The 14,570-nt window shown below is 37.1% G+C and overlaps 1 protein-coding gene across 3 annotated transcripts in view; it reads right to left on the bottom strand.

Annotated features, from left to right (window-relative positions):
* The window catches only part of CHL1 (cell adhesion molecule L1 like), a 209,187-nt gene that overhangs the window by 14,635 nt on the left and 179,982 nt on the right, over positions 1-14,570 (bottom strand). For all 3 annotated transcript variants that reach the window (XM_087708892.1, XM_087708894.1, XM_087708893.1), the window contains 5 exons: positions 11,874-12,093; positions 9,455-9,570; positions 8,616-8,820; positions 7,501-7,623; positions 6,379-6,558 (listed from right to left, as the gene is read on the bottom strand). In XM_087708892.1, coding sequence (XP_087565018.1) covers positions 6,379-6,558; positions 7,501-7,623; positions 8,616-8,820; positions 9,455-9,570; positions 11,874-12,093 — 844 coding nt within the window. The remainder of the gene's footprint in view (positions 1-6,378; positions 6,559-7,500; positions 7,624-8,615; positions 8,821-9,454; positions 9,571-11,873; positions 12,094-14,570) is intronic.

Genomic DNA, 14,570 nt, shown 5'->3' with positions numbered 1-14,570 from the left:
AGGACCCCTCATCTCAACCTTGAACTACAAAAATTCTCCTTTATTAGAGTACATAACTGAAATTTCAGGTCTACATTCAGTCTAGGGCATGACTAAGAGCTTTCAAAAAGTTGCCATCAAATTGTCTTATTAATGTGGAGGAAAAGGAAAATGCATGAGAATTTTTCCATTTAATTTAATGCAAATTAGGTTCTAATGCAATGAAAGTTAAATCAAATTCTCTCTCTCAACCTTGCCTACATTTTTGCCTTGGTTACATCTCCTGCTGTCTGGTCGAGATACACTGCTCAAAGGTAGAACATGTTCCTCAATCCAAGAAGCATTGGGAATCTTGGATTTATGTCATAATACATTTGTTAATTTTTAAAGTATTATAAGGCACTTTCTGGTTTCTGCTCTAACAGAGTAGTAGTTACCTCATTAAATAATTATTTTACTTTTGTTTCATGAATCAAATGAAAAGTCGGGATGTAATTTTATTCTTTTGACTCTTTTAATCTATTTTATACTATATTGAAAGTATAATTCTTTAAGAACAAACAAAAAAGAAGAATATTTAAATCCTAGAGAGGAAACCTGTATATTATTTAACTCTTTAATCTTCTCTTAAATAAGATTTCCAAAATATTTTAAGTATTCTTTTTTTAAGTAATAATTTATTTTGCTTTATTTGCTCAGTCTGTCTAATGCTACAACTTGAAGTACAATGTATCTATTATAACAGATAGTTATTAGTTCATAGATATAGTGGAGCTTGCAAACTCTTAGATAATTTGCATGTGCAATGCAGAAGCAATGATTATTAGTTCTGGAATAAGCAAGCAAGCAAATAGCAGCTTCAAGAGATTAACACTCAGAAGATAACTGAAAGGGAAAAAGAGAAAAGATTAAAAATGGTTGGATATAGACAAAAACAGCAGAATATGACAAAGTTTTTCCAAAACAATTATTTATCAATTACAGCCTGTGCTTTAATTATAATAGTGCCAGGGAGAATTAAAAGGGAATACCGTATGTTGATTGGTGCATTAAACCAATATTTGATGAGAAGGGTTTAACATAATTAAAACTATCTGGCAGAATTGATATTGCTAAATTAATTCCATGAAGTCGAAACTATGCATTCTAATCAAACTACAAATTAAACAGCAGGTCATTACAAGTTATTTTTCTCCCTAAATGCACAAAGTAATACACTTAACATAAATGTTTTCTGAAAGGTAACAAGGGGAAAATATATTATGTCAATTTCTGTCATTTCAAATAATCCAAACTATTTAAAGCTGTCAGATACACAGGATTACAAATTGAAAGAGACGGGAGGCTTCCTCCAATACTGTCAGGCATATTTCAGCTGCCGAAGTACCTGGAAATCAAGCATGTTCCATCAATTGCTTTAGACATCAAATTTCAACAGATAGTTCTAATAATAATGGTTCTGTGATAACATTCCTTACAGATGTTCAAAGCGTTTTGACCTTGAAACATTTTGATTATTTTCTGTAATACAAGGTAGTTTCACGGTCAAGGCAAAATTTTGTTTCAATCTTGGAATCAATGCTATCAATTTAGAAAATTGCTATTTTAATTTTTTCTTACTGGCCTAAGCACTAAGATTGAGCAATGCTTCTCTTTTTATGATTGAGTTACTGTTAATCTTTTGAGATGTTTTCTAGCTTATCCATTTCGGCAGAGACTCTACTGATGTTGATGGGTTGATGTGGAGATGAAGGAAACTGGACAGAGCAAATAGTCCTCAATGATGATGGCATTTGAGGCTGAGTTGTTGATGATAGGTGGGTGAAGGTTGCCCAATAAGGCCTGGGGCAGAGGTGGGTTCCTACCAGTTCGCACCTATTTGGTAGAACCGGTTCGTCAAATCTACCGAACCAGTTAGAAGAGGTTTCACCGGTGGACCCAGAAAGCAGGCCACACCTACAGAAGAGGTTCCAAACTTTTTTGAAACCCACCACTGGTCCTTGGATATGATTATTCTACACTATCATGCTCATATTTATAAAACTCAGTGCCTCTGTGAAAGGTAAGGATGACTACTGCGTTTGTTGAAGTTGTTTTAACGCAAACCAAAGATGCCTTTTAAAAAACAAGTTTACATCATATTCTTATGCATGCCAGTGTTGTGTGTGAGGTAATTTAAGGTGGTTCTGACAAGTGTCGTTGGCATCTTCATATCCGGTCACATGGGCGGCAAGCCACTCCCACAAAGGAGGCCACACTCACAGAGTAGGTTCGAACAATTTTTGAAACCCACCACTGGCCTGGGGTTACATGAGGGGACAAGGAACAGTTAGAGAGGGAGCATAAGGTTACAAGAACACTTCATGAAGGTGCAGTGTAGATTAGTGAGGTGCACAGAGGTATGAGGACAGGTGCAAGGGTGTGAAGGAGTCACAGTGATGGTCAGGATATGAATGGCTGGTAATGGCATGAGCACAGAAGGATGTACCCTAGTGACTTTGACTTCCTTGCTTCACAATTGACCTTCACAATTGACTTTCTGGGAAATCAGGAGGGAAGGTTGCAAATGGAGATCATATGGCTGCAGATCACTGCAAATGTGAACTGGTTGCCAAACACCCAGATCATGATCACATGATCCTGGGGTGCTATAATGCCTGGATCTCCAAGGGCATCTGTTCAATGCTGTTGTGATTTGCTGAATGGATGAAGAGCTACCTATAAAATATATCTCATATCTGCATACCTGCCAGTTATTGCTGTTACTTTTTTTCCTTTTTTTTGTAAAGGCATTGCTACAGATCTGCAAATCCAAAAACTGTTTTCCTAGTATATGAAAATCTAAAGACTACTGGTGTGATGTTGTAAGCTATTACCCACATTAGTTTACAAGGAGTATTTTGAGTATGGATTGTTTGCTGGGCATTAGTAAGGCATCTACATTTTGTAAATGTTTTTTTTTTTTACCTTGCTGATGTTGAATTTTCAAGAAACAAATACTGTGGTGCCTTGGGATATATTTGTGTATGTGCATGCTGCTGTATGCATAATCTTATTGCTTTAATCTTAATATTTATGCTGTTATATTCCACCAAACCTTTTTTCGCAGCTTTGGAGGAGAACCCATCATGTCTGTCTGTCTATCCATCTATCTGTCTATCAGTCTATCCGTCTATCCATTTATCCATTTATCCATCTACCTGTCTATCCGTCTATCCATCTATCCATCTATCCATCTATCCATCTATCCATCTATCCATCTATCCATCTATCCATCATCTATCCATCTATCCATCTATCCATCAGTATCAGTGAAGTGCTTAATTTGAAATATCTCCAAAAAAGCCACAATGAATTGAGTTTTCCCTGCTTCACTTTTACTAAAATCGTAATGAAGTCAAACAAAAAGCAAATAAAAGGATATCATAAAGCTGTTTAAAGACTTAATAAAATAGAAATGAGTCTGCTGCACCACAGATATCCAATTAATATTAACTGCTGGATCAGGAGATTTTGATACACGTTTTAAATTTTTATAAAAAATTCACATTAATATTCAGACATATTTCCTTCTGTAAGATATCTGCAAAGATTTGGTTAGTGTATAAATCCACTAAGGATAGTTTGGGAGTTCATTTTAGAGCTATATTTGGTACCCAAGGGAGATAAATAGTATGCCTATGTATACATTACAGTATGCAATAGCAGTTTGAAATGATAAAAAATGAAGAACTTGAAGGAAAATACATAATACATTAGTAACAATATATTTTAGGGAATATATTAAAGGTCACTGAAGTATAGTTATTAGCTTAAGAAATCCACAAGCACTTGCCTTAATTTTTGTTTTTATTATTTAGAAGGTGAGAACTAGGAATAAAATCAAGAGGCACTTCAGCTTTCTTCTTCTTTTATATCAAAGAACCCATTTAACATTAAATGCTAAACTGTAAGTCCAGATTTCTCTTGAGTTTGGAGACTTACAAAAAGGAATGATACTTTGGAGATAATCGCACAATAATTTAATACAACAAATGTAAATTTATCATCTATCTACTACCCATCCAATATATGAAGATTCCTATTTCACAGCAGTGACTCTGGGTGATATACAGAAATTAAAACTATTATAACATATACCCATCAGTTAAACGGTAACTCTCAAAACAAAAGTAACATCTATAAAAGAGCTTACAAACTTCCTAGTTCAAATGTCTGAAGATAGAGATTGTACCTCCTCTTAAACTTCTTTTTTGAAAGCTAAATAAATTCAGTAAGTTTAAATATTTCCAATAGCCTATTAAAGCTGTGGTGTCAAGAATTGGACACAGTATTTCGAATAGGGCCTGACCAAGTCAAAGTAAAGTGGGACAATTACTGTGAAATTTAACAGGAGCATTACTGTGTTCCTGTTAAAACATCTTAAAGTGCCTTATCAGTGGCTGCATTACACTAGTGCCACACTATTGGATTATTATACTACAAATTAATCTACCCAGTCCACAATATCATATGCTTGTCTGGGCTATAGAACAAGCAAAATACGTTCCAGTCAAACCAGTCAAACCAAAAAACAACCATTGTTATGATATGCTAATATTGATATTCTGGTTCTGCTTGAAAGTTTCAACTGTATCTTCCATAGAAAAAAGAACTATTGTGTTTTTCAACAGAACTTCAAAGACATTCTCTCTTCTTAAAAGCAATGTTGGTGAGTCTTCCACAGTCCCAGTTCCTGATTTAAATGGAGTGCACTCCTATTCTAATAAGATAAGCTATTAAGTGCAAGAAAAATATTTGACTGTTCCCTGTCAACACTGTTATTGTATGTTATTAACACTGATGAACTTGGGCATTTTCTACTTAGCTCATTCCATCTGGCAAATTGGTGTGCCAATCTCACTTAATTTTACCAATTAATATCTAGTTGGTTCTACAGCTACAGAGACAGAGTTGTAAGTCACCCATCTGATCATATTTCAACTGAATGATGGATATAACTGTGCTAATGGGGCTTTAATTGGAAATTAAATGGTTCATCTCGTGAACCTGCTGAATGGTACAGTTTAAAGAGTTGCAATTAAATATTGGCTTCAGATTTGTCCATTGTATATTAAAAGTGATTGCAGCAAACATTGTCAAATTAAATATAATTATATTTTGATTATTTTAGCAACATACCTATGTGATATCTTTTCCGCTTTTGTAACCAAGATTCTTTGGCTCAGTAAAATGGCATAAAATTACACAGGTTTGTTTAAAGAAGGGATCTGAATTGTGGAGATGACCTAATCTAATTTTCTGGATCAAACCTCCTGAATCAAAGGAGCTTTTCCACACTACTTGATTTTCTTTTCTGCTATCTATGGTTGGAAGAAAGAAAGTGTCATGGAAACATGTATTCTGTCATGCTGCTGAAAGTCTGTAGGGATTCTCAGTCATCCAGGTCATTGTTGTCCCAAAGGTGCTTTTTCAAGAGGCAACTGGACTTTCTTGTCTCAAACATTTATGACAACTGAGTTCCACCAAAAGAGCTTCTCTGCACCATTATCTATTCTCAAGTGGGTAAATGGTCTGTGGAGGATGCCTTGTAACCCATCACAGAAGTGATCAACTGAAAGATTGCTATATGAGTGCTGTGAACATTTTGACTGAGCCACCTTCAGCATGTACCATGGGACTTCCTGCAGTTTGCTCTGGAGCCACCCATTCTGGAAAATTTTTGCTATGCAATTTTCTGCAGTTGCCAGAAAATTCGAGTCTGAACTTTTCAACCTTGGAAGCCCTGTGACTAACTCTTCAGGAGAAAGCTCTTTCAGACTTCTCCTGTAGCATTTGCTGAAGAAGCTGTTCTCAGCCTTCTCCTTTAACGGGTGGAGGAAAAATGAGAATAGCTCTGAAAGAGAAAGCAGTGAAGCAATATAGGCACTTCCTGGACTTTAGTAATATGATGCCACAGATATAGTGAAACAACAGGATGCTTCTCTTGGATCTTATGTAAGAGACAAGGTCATTACTCTATGTAGGACCTTTGAGGAGCGTTTCATTTGTCATTTTGTTGTTGATATGAAACACTGCACTGCACAGCCTAATATTCATGGTATCGAGCTACTTATGTTAACAAGCTTGCAAGTCAAAATAAATCCATGTCTTCATAGCATTATCATAGGTAGCTATTTTGCAAATGTACAGTATATTCAGAGAAAAGAAAAAGACAAAATTGTTGGTGAGGAATATTTTTTAGTAGATCATGATATGAAACCTTCTGAAGCCTTAAGTATCAGCCTTTTAATGATAAGCACTCTTCTCTTTCCTTCTGATTAAGTTTTCTTAGGTCCAATACCCAGATGTTACGATTAAGATTAGATTTGCAGGCATTCAACCCTGATTTTAACTTACTGCCATGGTTTACTGTTACTCCTTCCTCTGTAATAGGTTTTCCACATCCTTGCACTGTACAGGCCCTTGCATAGAATTTATACTTTGTGCTGAGGCTTAGATTAGACAATCTGAAACTTAACGATGATGAATTGGTAATACTGATTTCATGCAAAGGCCCAATGTTATCAGTCTCATTAACTGAAAAACAAAAGAAGGAGCAGACATACATCAACATTAGAAATCAGTTTATTTTTAAAAATGTATCTCGTATGCCAACTTTATATTTCACCAATGTACAACATAAAACACTTTAACTGTTGTGTGTCTCTGTGTGTGTGTGTGTGTCTATGTATATACATGCACACACAGGGACACATTTTGTCATGCAGTTAATTACTATGAAAAAACTTTTGCTGTAAACAAAATCTAAGTAAAATTTACATGTAAAAATGTTATTAAAATCATGATATGATATCGTTCTGGGAACATTTATTTATTGAATTTATTTGCTGATCATCTCATAGCAAATAATTCTACCAACTTGCATATTGAATCTGGAATATCTGCCCAAAATAATCCAATCAGAATCCAAGGCCATGAGCTACTTGGCTCCTTACAATTTGTTTATATTTTAATTTATATCCAATAAACTTCCCCAGCAAATACCAAAGGAAAACATATCAGATATGTGTTATGCCTGATTGGCATATCTATGCATTTTTTCCAGTCATGGAGGTGCAACTATCTTCTATTTTTAAAAAAATCAGATTAATTTGATCTGTCAGTCAATGTTCTATCATTAAGAGTGAGATCACAAAACTTTGGGAACTCTTGGAAGGTTGCCACAATACAGGCTTTAGAATATGGTTTATTCTAAGCATACTTAATACACTTAACACTATATTCTATCCTTCTTCCCTCAAATTACACTGTTAACTATCTGCTTGCATCTTCAATCATAAAACTGTGGATTTGGAAGAAAAAAATAAATTCTTTGTAACTAATAAAATTAACCCTATAAAGATGGTATGGGGTTATAATAACCACTAGCTAAAATTCTGTGCAGTTTGGAGAACCCCCAAATCCCACTCCTGGCTTTTTTTGGAATCCTAACCCAAAGTAGAATATTTATATACTTACTCATTTGGTACTGTAATGTGTATCCACTAATGAATCCATTAGGTTTCTTCGGTGGCCCCCATGACAGTGTTACAGAGTCTTTTTCAAAATTTAGTAATTTTAGAAAGTGTGGTTTTTCTGGGACTGTAAAATACATATGTAAAAAAAAAATTGATCATGAATATACTTTTATTTATTTGTTCTTATAAAGGTTATATGGTTGGGCAATATAGGAAATGTATCTAGATACAGAATAAAATAATATAATATAAAAACAAAGCAAGTCAATATTAGTCACTCATTTCATCTCTACATATTACCAAAAGTACAGACAACCTTTCAAAATAGACCTTATTGGTTAAGTTCTGTAAACTAATTTCCTAAAATGAACATGCCTTTTTTCCCCCCAAAAAAAACCTCAATTGGACTATCTTGGAACATTTTGAATAGTCTACCTACTTGTTTGACAGTTACAGTAGCTAAGTATTCAGCTTTGGAAAGATAAATACTATTTTATCAGAGGATTTCATTCACCACTTTTATAGAATGCCTGTAGGTTGGGGAAATCTAAGAAATGAAGAAAACGTGCGAGATTGGTAATTTTCTCTTTCCCCAATTCTCCCATTTGAAATGAACATAGTCATTTTTTCTAAATCCTGCCATTAGTCAGCGTGGCCTTTTTGGGCAGTTGAGAAGGAATGTGTTGAATTAAAGATATTAAGCAAACTGCAGGAAAGTAGGGTATATGCTTTCAGTAGTACTTCCCTGCTTCTAACAGTGAATATTTGACTCCAGCAACAGTTTTTGTAACTCATTGGAGATCTCATCTAATTTCTAATTGATATGAACCCATTGGGTTCTTAGAAAATTCCAAGGAAGAATAAAAAATACTACACTTTTGTCAAACACAATAATAACAACCCTAGTATGTATAATGAATATATAGCTGCAGTGACCAACTATAAAAATTCCCTTTTAATAATCAGATATTAATTTTATATCTCCAGCTGTGAAAATGCCCAGATAAGGTAACAATGACACACAACCAAGACAGCTGCAAAGGGGAAAGTACAGTTACAAAGGTTAGCTATTATTTCCTTTCTATTCTCCTCCCCACTCCCATTCTCCAACTTTACCTCCCTCTGGAGTTTGGAATTCATATGCAATGCTTTCAGGTCCATTTCCTTTGGAATTAAAAGCCAAGACGGTTAAGTGGTAGATGCTAAAAGGCTCTAAACCAGGGACCATTCCATCATTTCGGTCTGCTTTAAATGTCAAGGAGTGTTTCTCTGGGTGATGGTTTTTTTCATCCAGACGGTTTCGGATTTTCCACCAGTTGACCTGCAGAAGGGATATTTGCTGTTTTGAAACAGAGACCAGATCTGACTCTTGGACAGCATTCACATCACTAAATCATCAACACACATGCACATAGACACACACACACACACACACACACACACACACACACAACCACACCAGATGTGAAATCTAATTCAACCCCCCACTGGTTCTGTAGGCATAGCTTGGGGGGTGTCTGTGACTGGGTGGCCAACTTTTTTTCCACTTTCAGCTTTTTTCCCTGCTGGTTCACCTGAACCAGCTGGGGGGGGGGGGGGATGCTTTAAAAAGCTTTAAAAAATAGCCCTCCGATGATCACGCAGCTCACAGGTGAGTTCCGCGATTCTCCAAAGCTTTTTTATTTATTACTGGTTCACAGAACCAAGGACAATCATTCCTACCAGTTTGGCTGAACCGACCTGAACTGGGAGGATTTCACCCCCGAACCACACCCATAAATAACCTAGCCAAAGTTTAATATTATATAAACAGGCTTGCATTTTGTAGAAAGGCGTCTTCTGGTTCTTTTGCTGATCTGCTTAAACTGATGTTCAAACACCAGCCTTCTACAAAAGTGTATTAGTAATTCAAGGGTCAAGGTCAACTGTGTGAAAGCAGGGAGAACAACATCTACCTTATATCCTCTAAGATGTCCACGAACCCGATCTTTTGGAATTGTGGACCAGATGACTTTCGCCAGACTGCTATTGAGGACTTGCACAATTACGTTTGAAGGAGCTGCTTCAGGAACTGAACACAGAGGAAGAAAACATTTATACGACATCCTATATTCAGCAGACAGTAGTAGCGTTTTACTTTGTGCTTATATGAACTGTAAGTTTAGTGTAACATTCAACCATCCTCAATCTCAGAGGATCTCTTTTGGAAGTGAATGAGAGTTAATGAACTAGAATTTAAAACAGTACTCCAGGCAATTCTGAGATGACAGATATGGCATCTTCCTCACACTTCATTAGCACATTAATAAATGGAGCAGGGACTCCTCTGAGTTTAGATTTAGGCCCGTGACAGCCATTTGATAACCTGGATTTAAAATGATGAGGCAGTATAATGAAAAGCCACACATATAATCATATGTCAGTAATAGTAGTGTGATATATCTGATAGCATCTCACCTAAGCCTTAATCTATGGGCATCTATTTGAGCTAGGCGCATTAAGCTGGGATTTACTCCAATTGAAGTTAGTGGGACATAGCTTGGAACAAATTCAAACAGAATTGGGCTTTATGAACTACAAATAGGACTGCAACAAGAAATCCAGGTCTGGAATTCAAGTCAGCCAATTCTTGTCTCTTCCAGTCCCTTTCTTTGTCAGTTGCTAATCAGATGTATGTATTTTCTAAGCGGGTACAGTCATTCTCAGGATCCTGTATATTTCTTGTTTCTCACTATTGCCCATACTCTTGAAAATAGCAAGGTCATTAATATTGTGTTTTAATATGTTCACCCTTTTGTAAGACCGCATTAGGCTAGAAAGTGGGAGTCTGTGAGTTCAAGTCCCACCTCAGCCACGAAAGCCAGCTGGGTGAATTTGGGCTAGTCATTCTCTCTCAGCCTAGCCCATCTCACAGAGTTGTTGTTGTTGTGGGGAAAATAGGAGGAGGAAGGTGTGTTGGATATGTTTGTTGCCTTGAATTATTTCTAAAAATTAATACAAATAAAGAAAAGAAATGAAAAGAAATGAAAATGCTGTAGAAACATCTTTCAGGTTTTTGGTTGCATATTAATTTAATTTCCTTACAGCCATCTTCCTTTATTTCTTATGATGGAAAGAGAAGAAGGCAGGCATTTTTTATATCTGGAAAATCCTTGGTAGGTAAACTATGTTACAATATCTAATGTTATTTCTATGAGTCAGTCTATGACATTGTATGAGATATCTTACATATATCAGTGGTGGGTTCCGGATTTCATTGCAACTGATATGGTGAAATGGGGCCCGGCGTCCTCCACATGAATGCGCACAGTGCATGTGCACATGCGTCCTTACCTCCTGAAATGCTCTGTGACGCTCTAGCTGCTTGGCAGAGCATTGCGCAGGCGCCGTATGCTCCATGTGCATGCACGGAAACGCCAAAGAGCTAAAATACCAGTAAGGAGTGGGGCTGGTGGGCCTTCCGGATCACTGTACAGAATGTTACCCAGTGCTCCCGGCAGGCACTGGTATGTCCGTACCGAGGCGTACTGCTTGTAATCCACCAGATATATACCTTCAGGTTCTTTGCCATTTCTTCCAGCTCTTGCAGGGGTATAGGTGATTATGTACATGGGTGTATGTGCAATGAAAGGAGAATAAAATTGTGAACATTTTTGCCTGCCAATAATGTCAATTGACAGTTTTACAACAGGCTAGACAAGTTCATAGTTAATAAGGATATACTGATACTGAGGACAATTCACTACCTATTGAGCTTGGGCAATGTGTGTTAAGTGGTTGCTGATAACAGTAGTAGAAGAAATTTCAGCTTCCAGTCTAGCTTTGTGAGCTCTCAAATACATCTAGTTGACCATTGTATGACCCATAATGCTTCCAAAAGTGCTTTTTCAAGAGGCAACTGGACTTTCTTGTTTATCTTTAAAGATGTTTTGTTTCACATCTTGGATGAGAAGATGAAATCCAAGATGAGAACCACAACGCCTTCCAAGAAGAACCAGAAAGTCCAGTTGCCTTTTGAAAAAGGACCTTTGGGACAACCAAGACCTGTATGACTGAGAATTTCCATAGACAGATCCAGAATACTCTATTAGATGGGCCTAATTCCTGCCTTATAAGGTCTCTTGTTATGCTTTATGTTCCAAAGATCAATGTCTGGCAGTTATGATGATAAACCCAGAAAAATACAGGATTTTAAACAACTCCCCAAGGTTACTAATATTATCAGAGCTCTGATCCGTGAAAATGTACTGTAGCAGAATATGTATCTATAATACAATATTCACCAGTCAGATCACTTTTCAGCACCCTTGAGTTTGAAAAACCATATACAGTAGATGAGATTGTTTGTATATCTCCCCACCTCCCATTACTTACTGTCCTCACTTGAATATCCAGTTAGTATATTAGGTTCAGGGCCAGATCCATACTTGTTTACTGCCTGGACTTTGATATCATAAGGCACAAAAGTAGGGGTGTTCTGCAATACTAGAAAATGTTTTTGCACTGTTTCTTCTTCCCATTCATTGGTATCCTGCTGTTTCCAGTTTACTTTGTATTCCAGACCAGGTCCATTATGCTCCATGGGCTTTAGTGGCTGCAAATAAAGTCAAAATTAGAGCAATTAAATAGTGAGATGACTTGCCTCCAGAGGTGGTGGGTGCTCCAACCCTTGACGATTTTAAGAAGAGACTGGACAGCCACTTGTATGAAATGGCATAGGGTTTTGTGATTGAGCAGGAGATTCCACCTCTGTTATTTTTTTAAAATGAATCAGCTATTGCAACACCTCCAAGATTCCTTCCAACTAGGAGTGAAATCCACTTACCTTTGTTACCAGTTTGGTAGCAATGTGAGCATGCACCTGGACCTTCCACGCATGCACAGAGCGCGTTTGCAAAGGTAAGCAAACAGTGAGGCAGGGAATCCGCGGTGCCACACGATTAAGATTATAAATTGCGCATCACAGCTGATCGTCGGAAAAACCAGCTCACCTGAATCAGTAGCATATTTTTTACTACCGGTTCAGGAGAATGGGTAGTATTTTTACTATCGGTTCGGGCGAACCGGTAGTATTTCACCCCTGCTTCCAATTCTGCTATTCTGTTAAAATGAATCAGATATTGCAACACCAATAATACCAACAGCACAATTCTTCAAGAAAGAAACTTTAACTTATATTACAAAACTGACTGTAAATAGGTTATCTGTGGGCAGTTAATTATGTCAAAATAGGTGGGAGATTGATGAATGACGCCCCATCTTTTTAAATTCATAATGTACTTAATGCACATATGCAAAAGGAGCAGGACTGAAATCACCTCGTTGCAACTACATTGTCCAGATATCCATGGACACCTATAAGTCTTGAAAAATCTATAAAGCAATTTAGGGGGAAAAAAACCAATATTCATCTTTCTACATATCAAAGAACAAAATGTAATTAATTTCTCACTTTCCTAAATTTTTCCAAAAGTGAAACTAGAAAAGGAATACTGTAATGAGGCAAATACATTTATTTATCTATATGCTGCCCATCTCGCTATCCAAAGCCTATCAGTGTTTGTTTGGCTTACTCAATAAATCGCCAAGTACAATTATGATATTACTGTTATTTAATATAGTGGACTCTGGATGGTTTATAAAATATAATACAAATGTAAACAATTAAAAACACAAAGAGAATGAAATAAGACATCAGCCATTTAAATAAAGCATTCCAGCCTCTCCTTCTCCAACACAATAACCCCAGGCTTTTACCAACTCTTTGGAACTTTATGAATAAACAGCATTGTAACTTCATTCAGGAAATTCAGGAAAATACCAAACTAAGCAGGGGTGGGCTGCTGGGGGTTCACACAGGTTCATACAATCCTCTAGCTAGGATTCTATCCAGTTCAACGAACCCCAAAATGCTGCCACTTGCTGGCCACGCTGCCCTGCACCTCCCCTCCCACCCCACCCCATCGAGGAGTTTCCACGTGGCCCATTTATCATGCCAAGTGCAGGGCCCACGCGGAGGCTCGAGGAGGAGGGAAAATGGGCTTACCGGAAGTTCCAGAAGTCTGGAAACTGGCTTGTTTTCGGCTTCTGGAGGGCTTCCGGAGCCCAGGGGAAGCAGTTTTCCCCCTCCCAGAGACTCGAGGAAAGCCTCTGGAGCCTGGGAAGGAAGAACGCCCCCCCTGCCATGATGCAGGAGGCAGACTAGGGCATGCTGTTCATGGCCATGCCCATCCAGCAATGGGCAGGGTGGCCGTGGGATTTGGTGCAATTTTTGAATCCCAACCCTGAAACTAAAATAATAAATGCAAAATAGCTCACCTTGTTTGGAAATTCATAGGCTCGAAGGCATGTACCTGGCTGATAGGACAGCCCAGGAACCATAATAATGATGCACACCACACTATATTATGAATTGTATTTTTAAATGTTCAGCCAGGAATTGTTATATTTAATGAGGCATTATGTAAAATTATTATTGGGGGAATAGAAAATCCAAAGCAGCATTCTTTTCTCTTATTCTTAGTGACCTCAGATAATTTTAAGAGAAATTTACAATTTATAATTGTTGTCCAGAAAATAATAACAAACAAAAGGCAGGGTAGAATTTTTGCATGAATTTTAAAATGTGACAATTTCATATTTTACCCTCACTACACTATCAAAACATTTCCTTTAATCATAATTTACTGTATTTTTCAGAGTATAAGATGCATCAAGGTTTTGAAGAGGCAATTTTTTTAAAAAAGTAGGTAGGTAGATAGTGGGATAGAGAGGGAGAGAAAGAGAGAGAAATACAGTAGGTAGATAGGGAGAGAGAGAGAGAGTAGTTAGGTAGGTAGGTACTGTAGATAAAGGGATAGAGAGAGAGAAAAATAGAGAGAGATAGAGAGAAAAATACAGTAGGTAGATAGGGAGAGAGGGGGTGTAGATAGGTAGGTAGGTAGGTAGGTAGGTAGGTAGGTAGGTAGAAGGATAGAGAGCGAAAAATAGAAAGAGATAGATAGAAATATAGTAGATAGGTAGAGAGATAGAGAGTGTGTGTGTGTGTGTAGGTTGGTAGATAGAGGGAAA

This window comes from Thamnophis sirtalis, unplaced genomic scaffold (genome assembly GCF_051295495.1).
Source record: "Thamnophis sirtalis isolate CommonGarterSnake01/CBP01778 unplaced genomic scaffold, rThaSir2_p1.2 scaffold_3, whole genome shotgun sequence".
In the NCBI taxonomy this organism is placed as follows: domain Eukaryota; kingdom Metazoa; phylum Chordata; class Lepidosauria; order Squamata; family Natricidae; genus Thamnophis; species Thamnophis sirtalis.
Note: the sequence above shows the minus strand (reverse complement) of the source record. Positions and strands in the feature narration are given on the sequence as shown.